This window comes from Falco peregrinus, chromosome 6, assembly GCF_023634155.1.
Source record: "Falco peregrinus isolate bFalPer1 chromosome 6, bFalPer1.pri, whole genome shotgun sequence".
NCBI lineage: Eukaryota > Metazoa > Chordata > Aves > Falconiformes > Falconidae > Falco > Falco peregrinus.
The window spans coordinates 91824492-91839566 of record NC_073726.1 but is presented as its reverse complement, the minus strand read 5'-3'; the positions used below and the strand labels follow the sequence as shown (position 1 = coordinate 91839566).

Genomic DNA, 15075 nt, shown 5'->3' with positions numbered 1-15075 from the left:
GTTTTCATTTAAAAAACAAGAAGCCCAATGTTACTGTTGGTTATGTAACTTCATACCGCCTACCTCCAAATAACAGTAGTAATTTAAGTTGTTTCTCTGAGTTTAAATTTGCAAGTCCAGTATGCTGTGGGCATCTGTCACTTCCCTCTCTCACTTTGTGCCCTTTATGTCTTTCTGGAAAGAATTGCACTGGAATTGAAGTGGTACTTCAGTGCTGCTTCAAAAGAATTGAAGAAAAAAACTGGCTTCCTAATTTATGCTGTTCTTATTGCCAGTCTGGACTTCAGAGTAGTTTAACTATTATGGCAGACAGCCTGGAACAGATCATGTATTTGCTGTGTGCTAATGAGAAATATTCCATTTTCAGGCTGGAAATGTGTTTTTCTTCAAACTTGAGCAGTGTGTATCTACTGGCACCCTTATGGTTTTGATGTTTAAGCATTTGATAATTCAGTCATAGTTATCAGAAGATGTAATTTCTGTGGTTTCAGCTTTGTTTCACTATAGTGCACAGTTCATTGTTATGCTGGATTTATCATGCTGTGGAAAAAGTTCCTTTATATCTTTTGTTGTACATATTTGTAGTACAGAACTAGAATATGTAGGCATAATTTATGTGGTTAAGTAGAAAGTAACATTTTTTTGGAGAAATTAATTATATTTTGGGTATCTTGATTTTTAAGAGCTTATTTTCAAATTTCTTGATTTACTGTTCTTCCATGGTCTCTAAGCCAGGGTTATAGAAAGTTATTTCATCAAGTCTGTTTCTCTGATAAGAGACACTTAAAAATGGCAACTAACAGGTACTCTGGGGCATTACTGACAAAATTCTGAGAAATCCTATGGCATAGCCTGTCAGTAGGAAAATTTAATCTAAGGTGAGTCAGTCAGCTGCCAGTGTATGACCTGGTAAAATATGAATTGAGTTTAGTCCTGTCAGCAAAGCTCTAGAAGTTGCTGCTACAAGTGTAAGTGGTCAGTTAAATCTTCCTAGATCAGGCCTCACATTGTGTTGGTGAGTGAATTTCTTGGGTTAGCTGTTACATTAGTATCTTCAGGTGATACTCTGTAGTTCCTCTTTGCAAAGCCAAATCCTTCAAGATCAGAAGTGGTTGTGGTCAAATCCCAGCCTGTGTAGGCTTTCTTTGCTCCAGTTCAGACCTTCATTCCTAACCATGACAGCTGCTGGTGAAAAAAATCTCAGGTGAATGAAGTAAAGATCAGGACTGTTTGTGCTCATGTGTCTAGAGCAGAAAATCTTATCTATCAGCAGTACTACCAATGCCAGTGACTAACTGTGGAGAATTTCTGTACTGGTGTGAACTCAAGCTCTTGGACAAGTTATCTCTTTTTCTCCTCTCTACTCCATAGTGGACTTCTGATTTGTTCAGAGGAGCCTAGTCAGCATTGCACATACCCTGTTCAGACTCTCTGATCTACATAGCTCCTGCTGTATAGTTTGAGTTATACCAGAAGGTAGTTTCCTACCTTCACCGTTACCCCAGTGAAGTAGAAGAATGATAAGGTCTTGCTTTTGATTATAGACTCTCATGCATCACTAGATGGCTTTCCAGGCTCCCAGCTGGAGGCTTATTTTTAGATGTTATTTGCCTTCAAGAAGAAGTCAGGAGTATGGCGCTATTCTTCTTTTCTAGTAGCGAAGTACTTATCACTGTTAAAGTTGTAAGAATACTCTAATACCTATATTGCTTTTCTTCCTAAAAGCATCTTTTAAAGAAAACATGAACTTCTCATTTTGCTGCCTTTTCTTCTACCTTGGTATTCCTCCTTTGATAGGTTAGCCTTTCCTGGCCTCCACACATGACCTGTTACAATGGCTGTATTGTTGCTGAGCTGTACATTTTGATGTCCTACAAACTTCATCTCTTGTCAGCTTTCACAGGAATGATGCATTGGGAAGTAGATTCTCTTACCTTTATGTGATACAGAACTGTATCTTCCACCCACAAAGGCTCGTATTTTTTAACACAAAATAGTTTCCTTTTTGGTGCTAGAATTTGGTAATTTTTTTTCTGGCACTCAGAGTTGGATTTGCTGTAATGAAACTCAGGATAGTGACTCTAGCAGGTACTGTTCAGGTCATACAAAGGGAGTCCCACAGTCCCAAGGATGTTTCTTCTACTTCTCAGTGAGTGCTGCATAGAACACATCTCTATTGAATGTTTTGTCAGGACTACTCCAAGTACAAGGCCTTCAAATCCAAGGAATCTCAGCCAACATGTTAGTAATCTTAGCAGCTCATTTAGGAATGCTGCTGTTTCTTTACCTGAGTCAGTATCTGAAAAAATGCCACAGGGCAGATCCCTGTAGGTAGTTTCTCTAGCTTGCTTTACAGTTTGTGACCAAAGGCGGTGCTAAAATCAAGACACGTTTACTGTGTCTTCCTCTACTGTGACAGCCTATTGGATCACAAGGCCAAAGTTAGACTAACCTGGCACACTTTGCTCTTAACAAATCCATGTTTTACTGTTGTTTTTCTCTAGTTATCTTCTAGGGAGTTGCAAAATATGTCTTTTGTTTACTGAGAATTTTTTCTAGGCAGACTGTCTCCCAGACTACTCCTATTTTCCTGTGTTTTTTGAGACAGGAATGACATTTGTCCTTTTTTGGTCCTCTGATACTTTGCTAAGCCTCTGTAAACCTCAATGATTCTGGCCAGTATTCTCAGTACTTTAAGAAGAGATCTTCAGACCAGTTGGCTCTGATGAAATTTGATTCATTTTTTGAGGAAGTATTGTTCTTTCTGTATTCAGGCCACCTGATCACTCCATTGCTACTGTGCTAGTCATGTTAATGACTGGTGATGTTTCATATTTTTTAATAAAGACAGCTGTGAAGAAGGCAGTTAGATAAAAATTGAAGGGTTGCTTTGGAGCAGATCAGTAAAATGCTTTTTCTGCAAATGTAATCTTGAAAATTTTTAGCTGTAGTTACCATATGGGTTCCAGAAAAAGAAAGTAACTGAAATTACCAGGCCCTAATCCTTAAGGATTTCAAAGATTGTAGTTAAAACTGTAGTGGGAGAGAGAGAGCTCAGTTTTTAGTGTCATTCAGATGTGTTATGAATGCAATGCAAACAATTCAAAAGCATCCGTGTTCCCATCTAGAATTTGTTGCTGTCACATAGCGGTCACTTTGTTAACCATTAATGAAACGAGTCCCCAGACACATGTAACAAGCTGCACACGTACACAGGTTACTGTAGCAGGTCAACTTCAGAATGTCTGTCCAGGCAGTTGTGTACTGAGATTGATGGATGAGCAGACAGGTTTTTAAGTGCCTACCTTGGATTTAGGACTGTGACAGTCCCCAGTGTAGCATCTCTTTTCTTATGGAGAGCATGAAGGTTGGAAGTAGCAAAGTGCTTTTGACTGAGGGGTGGGAAAAGCTGGAAATGCAAATACCTGCTCAACAGTAAAGACCCGTGCTGTTTCCTGGTGTCCAGTATGGAGTTGTTCAGTATGTTGTAATCTACAGGACCTTTAGGAAAGATCTAAGTGTCCTGACTTGAGAAACGCTTTCAAAATACAGGTAACCTCTATGTGGATTCATGTGTAGAAATTGGTACCTTTTTTTTTTTTTTTTTTTTTAGTTTCCTGTTTTCCTGAATTTTAACTTTTTTGGACTACTGTTGGGCACAGATACTAAAAGTCATTTAGCTACCCAATCCCTCATGAAATCAGCTGGATTTAGCAACATGTTCCAATAGCTTTTGGATTAAACCTCTAGTGTCTCCTGTCCAGACTGGAACGGCAGTCTTTCCTAATCAGTCATTTGTTTTTATTTTAATCACTATATACTTTATATTTCATCCTCTAGGGAAGCTGACTTATCCTTCAGAGAAAGCATTGCAAGTGTTCTCTATGCCAGAATGAAACCATTAGCTTGTGTATCATTTTCAGAGCTGAAGTGAAGTTAGTATGCAATGAGAGTATACATTTCTTGGGTCTTCACGGAGTTTGAGAGAACTCAGATTTCCACACAGATTTATTAGACTTTCCAGTCATAGAGAGACTTCTCCTAATCTGCCTTGCTTAATGCCTTGTTTCTAGTGGATTTTGGCCACTGTTGAGGCTGCACAGGAGAGAACCCCCATTGTAGACAGAAATGAAGGATCTTTGAGGCGTGAACGGGTCCTATTCATTTCCATAATGGAGTTCTAACAATAAAGTCTGGCAAATGTAGATTGTTTTAGCAGGAAACAGCTCTTTATTCTGGCGTCTTGGCAGGGCTTGGGTAGAGTCCCACCATTCTTTCCCCCTCTGGCCCTAGCTTTCAGTTTCTTGGCTGAGCCTGTTTTTTCTCTTGAGAGACTTCTGTTTTTATTAACTTGGTTTTGTACAGTGAGTTTAATGAAAGATGCTACTCTGGCAGTCCTTGATGTTGAAGTTTTGTGTAAATTTCTCTGGTGCATATGTTGGACAAACATATTGTGAATTGTGCAGTCTGTGGATCACCTCAGTCTTTAGACCGCAGACTGGGGGTCTTGTTTTAATGCTGTTTCATTGGCAGATAGCATTTCCATTTACTAATACAGCAAGTGCTATTCTAGACATTCAACAATTACTTTTTCCATGACACAAGTTGTGGTTTATGCTGGGACTCTAGGGTTAGATGAACAAACATTTTGTGGAATTGACTCAAATTACAGTAGGACCAGAAGTTGAAGTGAAGAAAACCCCTAAACACCAAGTCAGTTAAGTCACCTTAGATCATATATTTTTTTGAGCTCTGCTGAGTTCATGAGTAGTGAATTGAAATTGTTTTCCTTTTGGTTACTTGAGCCCTTGATTGTAACGATACCATTCTTGGACAACTCAGACAAATAACGTAGCGGATTTTATAATTTTCAGCTGTGTCAGACAAATCCAACGGAGAGGAATAAATACATTTTTTCCCTCAGAGATATTGACCTTGAGAGTACACTGAAGTTCTCACTGTGAGGGAAAGGAAATAGATAAACATTTGTATATATGTGTACACACACACATACAATGAAGTTATATATATACTTCTTCATTTCCCTCATTCTTGTGCTGAAATGTGGTGATTGCTACCAGAAATGAAATGTCTGCTTTTACTTTTAACTTTGAGTTCTTTGAATTATATAGTAGGGCTTGCTTCCACTTCTTGGATCTGGCAGAAGTAATGGAAAGGTGAAGCTTACCTAATTGCTTTGGTGGTGTGTCTACATGGTATCTGAATGAAGGATTAGTGTTGTGTGGAGGGAGCACTAATAGGAGTTTCCTCAGTTTTCATGGTGTTGCACATAGGTCATGTTATGAACTACTGTGAGGATGCTGATGTTGTTTTCATAACCAGGCAGATAAAACCCTGCTGTGCTTCATTTGTATTTAGATGGCACTTCCATAACTGTACACACTAGGAACTTTTTTTTGTTTAGATTACCTTGTTTATAGGTAAGGGGGTTGGAGCCTTACAGTACACATTAGAAGGTGTATTAAGTGCTTCTTGTTGATATTTCAAAGTGGGATAAGCCCATCTAGTTCACCTGCTTTGGTGGAGTCAATATTTATGTTTCTGTGCCGAAGGATCCCAGGGTCGGATAGTGCTGTTTCCATTTTTGAGGCTCAGAGTTCGTATATAACTCTTCCAATTCACAGAAGTATTCAGAAGCTAAAGTGAGATGAGATTGTATACATACTCCCACTCTGACAGATGGAGCATGTGTGGTATTGAATCCCATCGCTGTTTCTGGTCACATACATGCAGTGACAATAAAATATTGTACCTTGGTCTTCATAGTGTCCTCCTCACAATCTGGATGCTGAACTATTAATCTCATTTGGAAGGTTGCTGGCCAGCATTAAAAAAATTTGAATTGCTAGCATCTTTACAACTTCCTAGGCTTACCATCATCTTTTTCCCTTTTGTCAGGTGCATAGTCTGACTTTGGAATCTGCCATGTTAGCTGCACCTTGGAAAACATATAGCAACATTTCCATGTTAGTAGAGGGTGCCAAGCTTCCTGATGATTTCGCTGAAGATTCACATAGCAACTGTTCTCATCACTTGCTTTCACACTTGTAGATTTTCTAATATCTCTGTCCTTTGGCAGTGAGTTTGCTAAAGGGACTGTTTTGAGGTTATCCAGCAGCAGGAACAGTTCTTTTCAGGGATTCTGCCTTAATCCTAGGTCTCACGGGCATTTACTTCTCTGCTTCCCAGCATTGCTTTTTACATTAACAACAGCAAAGAAATATAGGGACGTACAAACTTTTGATGACAGAACCATGTTATGCTATCCTTCCTAAATGTAATCTTTTTATAGCCACATCAAAGTTTCTTTCAAAGGTGGTCTTTGACTTCTACTTGAATTGGGTTATCCATTTGCAAATATTTTTCTTGAAATCACATACTTGCCAAGATGTGGAAAGACTTTACTTAATAGGCATCCATAGGGTGCTTTCCGTTTGTGTAGAAGAACAAAATGGTTTCAAACATTTCAAAGCCTCTTTGTTGCTTATGTAAAGGGAATGAGAGGTCCAGCCCTCTGAATTCCTGATCAAATCTCATTTTGCATCTCTGCTGGCAACAAATTAGCCCATGTAATTGCTGTCACCAAGAATGAGTACACATTCTGCAGCTCTTACACTTCCACTGTTTCTTTGGTTTGGGTTTGTTTGGTTTTTTTCTGGAAGATATCCACTTCTGAGATCTTTGCAGAGATAAAGCAATGTCAGCACTTTGCATGGTCATCAAGCATTAAGCCAGGCCAGAACAGCCAAAGGTGCTGTCACTCCCTTCAGAGCGCCATTTTTACAGCTGGTGATGCAACATTGATTGGAAGTCTGTAGAAGAATGGAGTATTACACATCTCTGGGATACCTGCAATACGAACAGTCAGCTTCTCTTTACACTGATGTACTCCAGAGGGTACAGCTAAACTGAGAGAGCTGGTAATTTGCCTGGTTTCCTGTGGGCCAGTTTGAACAATACAGGTCAGTTAGGAAGGGAGATCGCATCTTCATAACAAAGCAGTGAGTGTCACACACGAACTAGGGAATTTCTCATTTGACATTTCTGGGCTCAAGGTGTGTAATAAGGAGGACTGTGACTACAGTTTGCTGTGACTTGGGTGGTATATGCTGTGGCCATTCTTCTAGTCTCACAGGTAACTTTCTATAAACTTCTATGTGCTTTAGGTCTCAAACATGATAACCCTTAATTGCACTGCTACAAATTCTTATGTATATTGCTTTGGGTTTTATGTTCCTTAGATGTTAGTGACCAAGGGGCAGACTTTTCGAAGCAGTGTTTTATTGTGGTAGTGACTGGACATGCTCATGCGCCTTAAATAGCAGTTCTGCAAGAACTCATGTAATCAAAGAATTTTCTCTGTATATAGGAAACTTCATCAGTGGTAAACTCAGTCTGCTTGTTCAGTGGAAATACAGACACTACACTCATCCTATCTTCAACTCAACCCTGGATTAAATTCCTTAGGAAGAGAATATACCTTTTATGTTGATCATTTACTATTTGGGGTCAGTGCTTGTATCTAAACTAGGGCATCCAGATGAGCTGCTGTGCTCCTAGACATGGGAACAGGCCTTGGCTACATCCTTTTTGAGGTCAAGACCTAGGCGCAAATTCATACCTCTGTCCCCCTCATCCACACTTGTCCTTTCTGTGGAAGCAGCCCAGGCTGGTGATTTCAGGACTAATCTGCACTGATAAAAACAGTTTAAATGTAGTCTATGAGTATTGTCTGTCTTCAGAAAATGTTTTTAAAATTCTGTAGAAGTCCCTGATACAAGTATGATTACTATGTCTAAAATATTTAAATTGATAGGATTCTCTTCAGTACAGACAAGGAGGACCAGCTGTAGCATTTTCTTTGTGCGCACTTGCACCATTAAGGAATTTTCTGAGACTTCTACCTCCTAAGGCCTCTCAACAGCCATTAGGTGGTTTTAAAACTTTTTTCACCTGAGGTGAATTTCAGGTGGTGACCACAAGGTGAAAGTTTTTGAACAGCTGTGTTAATTTTGGCCCCATGTGAGATGAAGCCAACTTTTCCTTGCTGTGGGAAATTGCCAGATAAAATAGTGGAGAGGAAATGAACTACTCCTTGAGTTTCTAGGACAATATTCTGAAGAAACATAGTATTTCCAAACAAAAAATATTTTTTAAAAAACATCCATCTAGATGTAAGCTGATAGTCTTTGTTTATATTGCATAGGGCAATCTTGGTAGCAAGCAGACTCCTCACTTGAACAAAATATATGAAAAAATACAATAAAATCTCTTTCAGCTAGAGGTCAGAGAAGGAGCAAGAGCGATCATATTTTTTTAAGGGATTTGGATACTACTGTGATCAAAAACATAAAACTTCTCTAATTTCTCTGGGAGGGATGTATTTAGATATGGGAGCATTCTTTAGCTTTTTGTTTTGTTTTGCTGTAAGATTGTGATGGTTTTGGTACTTAAAATGTTTTAATCTGTTGACTCAAAATCATATCAACATTTCATATCTCAAATAACCTATATTAATAATTTAGAAATACAATATACTTTACATTTTGACAGTAACACCTGTATCATAGCAAAATGAGTGCTAATTGTTCGTTGATGCTATCAGTTTTATTCTGTTGAAAGCAGTGGACATTTCTAAATGTGGGTGTGTACCAGTTTACAAATATTAAATGTTAACCTGTATATCACATCTTTAAACAACACAGAATGTGTTTTCAGAGCATGTAAGTGTTCAGCTGCTACCTGTGAAAAGGCTTTAATCTTAAATTTTGTTAAATGCAGGTAGAAAGACTTGAATCTTAAAATGTCATGAGACCTAGCCTATCTAAATAGAACTTTGATCTCTCTTCCATCCTCTTTGGTCATCTTGCTTTGACCTTAACTATACCTGTATAAGATCATAGGCTCAGAGGACTAGAAGAGACCCAGCTGGAGGTGATCTGGTGCTTCTCCTAGCCCAAAACAAAAAATACTGCCTCTACATCTTTATCAATACATCTTATATACTGTTTTTTAATAAAGAACTCTCTAAGTGCTCTTCTGAAGTGTTTTCTTTTTCTCTGTTGGAAGGTTCTCTTTACATCTGATCTGAATCTTTCTAAATGCAACTTAAGCTCATTGTTTCTTACCCTATTAACCATGGTCCCAAAAGTCATATGTAGAAGACTACATATCTAAGGCATGTTTAAGGCCTTGTCCCTTCAAGATCTTCCTTCCACTGGACTAAACCTCAGTTCTTTCAGGCTTTCCTCTAGTCTTATTTCTGAGGTCTCTCATTGGACTTGATTGTACTTCTATGGCCTCCTACCACCATCTTGAAAAATGAGACCTAAAACCTGTCCCAGTGTTCCAGCTTGAGGCCACCCTCATTCTAAGGTGAGCAAATTGTTTTGTGTCTTCTGGATTTTAATCCTGTTAATATGTTCCTGTGCAACTTTTAGTGTAGTTTATAAATGTGAATGTTTTGCAGCAGCGTGATAATGATTCATACTCACCTTCTAAAACGTTACAAACCCCAGATCCTGTTCTGCAGTTGTTGCATGAACACCTGTTCTCCTTCCTGTGTTTGTGCAGTTGAGTAGTCCTTTCTGTGTAAATCCATGTACTTTTGCCAAGTAAAGAGCATCCTGTGTTTTCAGACCGTTTCTTTGCTTTGTCAAGATCATTTTGAGCTCTTACCATCCTTTTGCCTTTGTATCATCTGCAAATTTAATGAATACTCTTTATTTCATCATCCAGATTACTAAGGAAGATACCAAAATATCAAATAATACTGGACCCAGGACAAAACCCTGCAAAACTCTGTTTGGTATATCTTTCCACAACCACTGTAAGCCATCAGTAAGTGTCATTTTGGTTTCTTTCTGTCCAGTTCCACTCCCAGGGTATAATATTATGTTCTAGGTACTGTTTCAGTAGCTCATTGGAAGCTGAGGTAATATCGGAACTTAGTGAAAATCAGGACATAACCTTTAGTACAGCTTCTCCATTCTAGCACCTCTTCCTCTATAGAAGGCTATCAGAGTGATCTGACATCACTAGTTCTTGAGAAATACTGCTGACAGCTGTTCAAAGCAGTGATTTCTTCAGAGTTCTTTATTTGTTCCTGGGTTTTTCCAAGAACTGAAGTTGAGCTGGCTGATACAGAGTAACTCCACTTAGGTGAGGTCCCAGAGCGGAGCATGAGGTTCCCTGCTTGCTCCCTGGCCCGCAGCTGCTGTGCCAGTGTGTTGTGCTGGCCCGTGGGGCCACAGCTGGGTCAGGAGGAAGACAGACCTGGGAGGTGCTTTGGACAACTGTTTCCAGAAGGCATCTGTGCCCTCAAACTTTGGTTGCTGCTGGTTCAACCACATTGTTCAGTGAACAGTAAACTAGTTTTTCTGTGGATTTGTGGTGTTCTCCACAGTGTAATAAGGCTGTTCTCTGCTCCCTCTCCTGTTCCCTTGTGCCACCTTCTCCAAGCAATCCCTACAGTACTGTAACTATCAAGTTTTCAGCTTTGAGCATTGTGTGCATCATTTAATGGACTCAGAAGCAGCACGTACTGTACTGGCCTGACCTTCATGCCTTGCCCGGCTGGCCAGAGTGTTCCAGCTGATAGTTCAGCATGCTTAGCTCCTGCTGCAGCCTCCTGTCAGTGAGGCACTAATTTGGTTTATCCCTTAGCAGCCTATTGTGTGGTAGTTGTAAGAACATAGTGTTATTAAGTCCTGTTCATCCTTACAGTGTTATTAAGTCCTTTACCCTTTCACTGGGTCTGAAATGGGCTACAGTTAATGTCTGTGGTTAGGTAGTTTGGCTGGAGCAGCTTTGTTGCCTTAGCTTAAAAAAAGGAAGTAAATGGTTTGAGAACAGTTAATGCAGGATTAAGGCTGATAGGCTTTTGCCTGTCTTGGACCATCTGAGAGTGTTAATTACAGTTCTGTGTATGTCTCTGAAAACCAGGAGGTGAAGGAGTAGTGCGTGTGTCGGCATGCATTGGACCTGCTCAATAACTGCATCTCTTTGGGACATGCCTCAGCTTTGAACAGCAGCCACAACATGCTGCCCTTCCAGCTGATGGAGAGAACTGCAGGGAGCACAGCACAAAAAAAATGAGATTGTCAGGCTGTGTCCTTGCTGAGAAAGACATCATGGTTTAGAGTAAGGTTGGTGACTGCCGCTGGCTGCGTGCAGACCCAGTGCCTGGTTCCTTCCCCAGCTGTGCACAAAGCTTTCCTGCTCTGTCGAATGTTATCACCACTTCTTGTCCTAGGACCTCTGCAGAGTACTTGAGCCAGCTCTTCTGTTTTGTAGACTGCTGGCTGCTTAAAAGTCCGCTAGACAGAGTTTGTATAACCTGCTTCACTCTGCGTGGGAGGGAAGAGCCCACGGTGCCTCTGGTCCAGAGGTACCTTCTGTTGCGTGGCGGTGTGAATTGCGGCAACCTGCTGTAGATAATCCTTGCTGCTGTCGGTACAGCTGTCACTAGCATATTGAGTGGCACGTGGAGCTCATAAAGGCAAATGAGAGAATACATTTGCGGGACGCAGCACACCACATTAAAGGATCCATTTGCTTAGTCATCTTTAACAAGGCAGCATGAGAGGGCAGCCTAACCCAAATGCAGTTATACTGTATTCTTTTGCTAGCCCTAGAGGGCAGAGTTAAATTTATAGGGTGGGGTTAGTATGTGCTGTAAATGTCCCTCCTTTAAATGCGTTTCTTATTTTAAATATAAATATTAAACTCTTACTTATATTTAAATATAAATACATTTGACATTCAAGAAAGAGGTACTAGGCAGTGCTGTTTAAATCTTAATTTACTTCAGTTTCTAGGCAAAGAGTTAATCCTTTCTCAGGAGCTATTTATCTGAAAACTTGCTCTGGTCTAAGTATGTTTCTTTCAAATTTAATGTTAAGTCTTTAATCCCTAATTTTAAGAATTAATCATGATGAAATAGCATTTGAACCAGATTAATGTGATGTATTGAATTACTAGATCAAGATAAACATGTTTTAAAGGTTTCTACAGCAAGTTTGCAGAGAAGTAATTGCTTAAAAAGCAATAAATGAAGGAAAGTCTGCAGTACATAGAGTGCTTCTAAGTTTCCCTTTTCCTTCCATTTTTTTCTATCTCTAATAACATTAACACTTAAATTGTCCCAATTAGGGTTTAAAATTTATGCTTTAGCTAGTAAAACCTGACTTGTCTGGTTTTCCTTCATTTTGCTATTTAATAGCTGTCTGAAAACAGGTTTTGCTAAGCCAGTATTAACAGACAAGCATATCATTTTAGCAACAAGAGCTTTGAAGTTGCAAAGTATTGATGAGGGAAATAAAAAAACCATAGACATGCAAAAGATGCAGTAGTTGGGGACTTGGGGACAAAGAATTTCTTTTGTCTCTGAGGTTGAGGCAAGTTTTTGGTGGGTTGTTGGGGTTTTTTTCTTCCCTTTTTGATCCCTGTTGGGAGGATCTTCATGTCTGAAATTTCAAATTTTCCAGTTTGTGTGTTTTACTCATGTCTGTGTTTGCTTAATGCTGCTCTTTCTTCCCTTTGACTTTCACATTTTCTTTTCCTCTGGCAAATTTGAACTTGCTTCAGTTTGGGACAACTAGGGCAAAATTAACTGCTATGAATAAAATTGTAAGAAGAGCAAAGTCTGTGAATGATCCTTTGCTGTTTCCTGAGTGGTTCCAGTCTCATTAATCAGCGCTGGTGCTGTGGAGGCTGTGTGGTGTGTTATGTCGCCAGCACAGCAGCTTCTCCGTCCCTTTCCCCCACCCCCTGTGTGCCTACACAGTGGGGAAAACTAGAGAGGGAAGCCATCAATCTTTCCTGTCATAGATGTCAGCAGTGATTCTCCTGTCGACTTCCTGCTCTCTCCATTGTGCCCACCACCTGTGTTTAGAATTAGCTCTGATGCTGCGGGATCTCACTCAGCTCTTCACCTGTTCTGCCCCGACTAAGTAGCTGTTAAAATAAAGCAGAGTGGCTAAATGCTGTAGCATGTGAATAGTAACAACCGCTGTGGTTCGCAGGGTGATTTCTGGTGCATCTGCTATTGTAATTGCATGCTATTGCTATTGCAATACCATCATCATTTTTTGTAATGGTGTGAGTTCTGGGTCTGAAATCTCTTGCTTGTGCTTCAGCCCAAAGATGAGTTTTTGAGCAAGTCTTTTTTTTTAATTTAAAGATGAAAATATTTATTAGACACATTATAGATAGAGGCATAAGCCTGTCTCCCATCAATTAGCTTACTGGAATAGATTTATGAAGGAAGTCCAAAGAAATTAATTAGTCTGAAGCTTTGTCCTTACCTTCAGCTACTCAAAGGATACAATTAGCAAAAAACTTTTTGGGAATTTTATATCTCTGTATCTGGCTAGTGGAGGTCTTGAAAATAGAAATGTCTGTCTCCCCCATCACTGAGTAGCTTGAAAAGCTGAGGTGTAATGCCTCTGTACTTCTAGGGCTGGATTGATGTCATCATCTTACGGCCTATTTTGTTACATAATAGGTCTAAATGGGACTCTAACCAGGCAAATTTTTATGTATACTTCTATGTAATTGTATAAGTGTTTTCCTATACCAAATTAAAAGCAAAAAGCAATCCTGAGAATTGTCTGTCTGTTGGCAGCTTTCTCCTGCCTCCTTGAATTGGGTGCAAGCTTTTTCTGGTTTTAAAACCTACAAAGAGATGAAAGTGTAGGTGTAAGGCTTCCTTATAAATTGTAGCTTGTCTGCTGTCATTTCAAGTGTATGATGGCAGTATTTCTGTGGAGTTATAAAGAAGAGAGGCTCTGAAAACGTGCTGTGGATGCTTTGACTTGATTTTATTTGTGTAAATCCTTTGTGGAGGGAACTGTGCTATGATAGTTTTTACTACATATTTGAGAAGGAGTTTTCTGTTGACTGTGCCAAGGCGAATACATGCATTCAACAGGTAAATTACTTTTATTCAGCCCTCACAGAATTCTTATAAGCTAAACATGAAAGATATAGTCAGGCTACTAAGGGTAGGCTAGTGACATGGGATGTTTTGATCTGCCTGGATCTTTTCCTTAACTTCAGCAACTTTGGTGTGTTCTCCAGTTCTGGCACATTTGTCTCATGAGCAGGGAATGAGTGTGTTTTTGACTGCTGAATTGAGGCCTTGGCAATTGTATCTGTCCTTATTGCAAGTGTGACACAGTGAGAAAAGCTCTGCTTTGGTCCAGGAGAGCAGCATTGGATTTGGGAAGTTAGCATCTTTCCCAGTATACTCTTTTGCACTGAAAATGGATGTGGCCATACTGCAGGGTGTTGGGGCCAGACTCAGCTGTCCTGCTCTGGGACAAGAATGTAGTACTTATCCCTGATTATTTGAGAGTGTTTGGATGTTTACAGTTTTTCAGTATATGGAGCAGCAGCTGTTTATCTCATCATGAAAAAGAACGTTAGGTAAGAAACACCTGAATCTTAATGGGGTTTGAGCCAAGCTTCATTTAGAAATGCTGCTGAGAAATGCCATGCAGAAGTCTTATTGAGAGAAAACAATAATAGATGTTAAAACATCTGTCAGATACTATGCTCTTAACGGGAGTGAAGATTAACATGCAGCACTAGTGGTGTAGGTGCACACACCACACAGAGTTAAACATACGAACAGCAGGCTCACACTGTGCTTACTACAGATGTCTGAATGAGTGAGTGCCTGTGGGCTGGAGCTGCATGTCTTGTGGCTTTCACTCTGCTCCACTGGGAAGTCTTCACTCCTTTTGTTTTTATCCTTTTCCAATTCCAGTACTTTTGAGCACACAGCTCCCATCCCCTGACCTAACAGCTCCATTGAAGTGCATTCCAGCCCCATGATTTCATGGTACCAGGCAGAACTCCCCTGCCACGCTGCTATGCTGCCCGCTGCTTCTCACGGAGTGAACAAACAGGGAACATAAGCTCTCTCCAAAGGAGCAATATTCTCTGTATATTTTTAGTGCTAGAAATCCAAGATTCATTTAAGGGTGTTTTTTGTGGGCTTTTTTTTAATATAGACTTCTGCTAACACAATGGAATATTTCATACCAG

The 15075-nt window shown here is 39.8% G+C and overlaps 1 protein-coding gene across 4 annotated transcripts in view; it reads left to right on the top strand.

Moving 5' to 3' along the window:
* Window positions 1-15075, top strand: part of WARS2 (tryptophanyl tRNA synthetase 2, mitochondrial) — a 51456-nt gene that overhangs the window by 2253 nt on the left and 34128 nt on the right. For 2 of the 4 annotated variants that reach the window (XR_008747665.1, XM_055807184.1), the window contains exon 2: window positions 9760-9861. The exons of the other annotated variants lie outside the window; for them this stretch is intronic. Coding sequence is in view for 1 of the 2 variants with exons in the window: in XM_055807184.1 (XP_055663159.1) it covers window positions 9760-9861 (102 nt within the window). In the remaining variant the exon portion in view is untranslated. The remainder of the gene's footprint in view (window positions 1-9759; window positions 9862-15075) is intronic. 4 annotated transcript variants of the gene reach the window in all.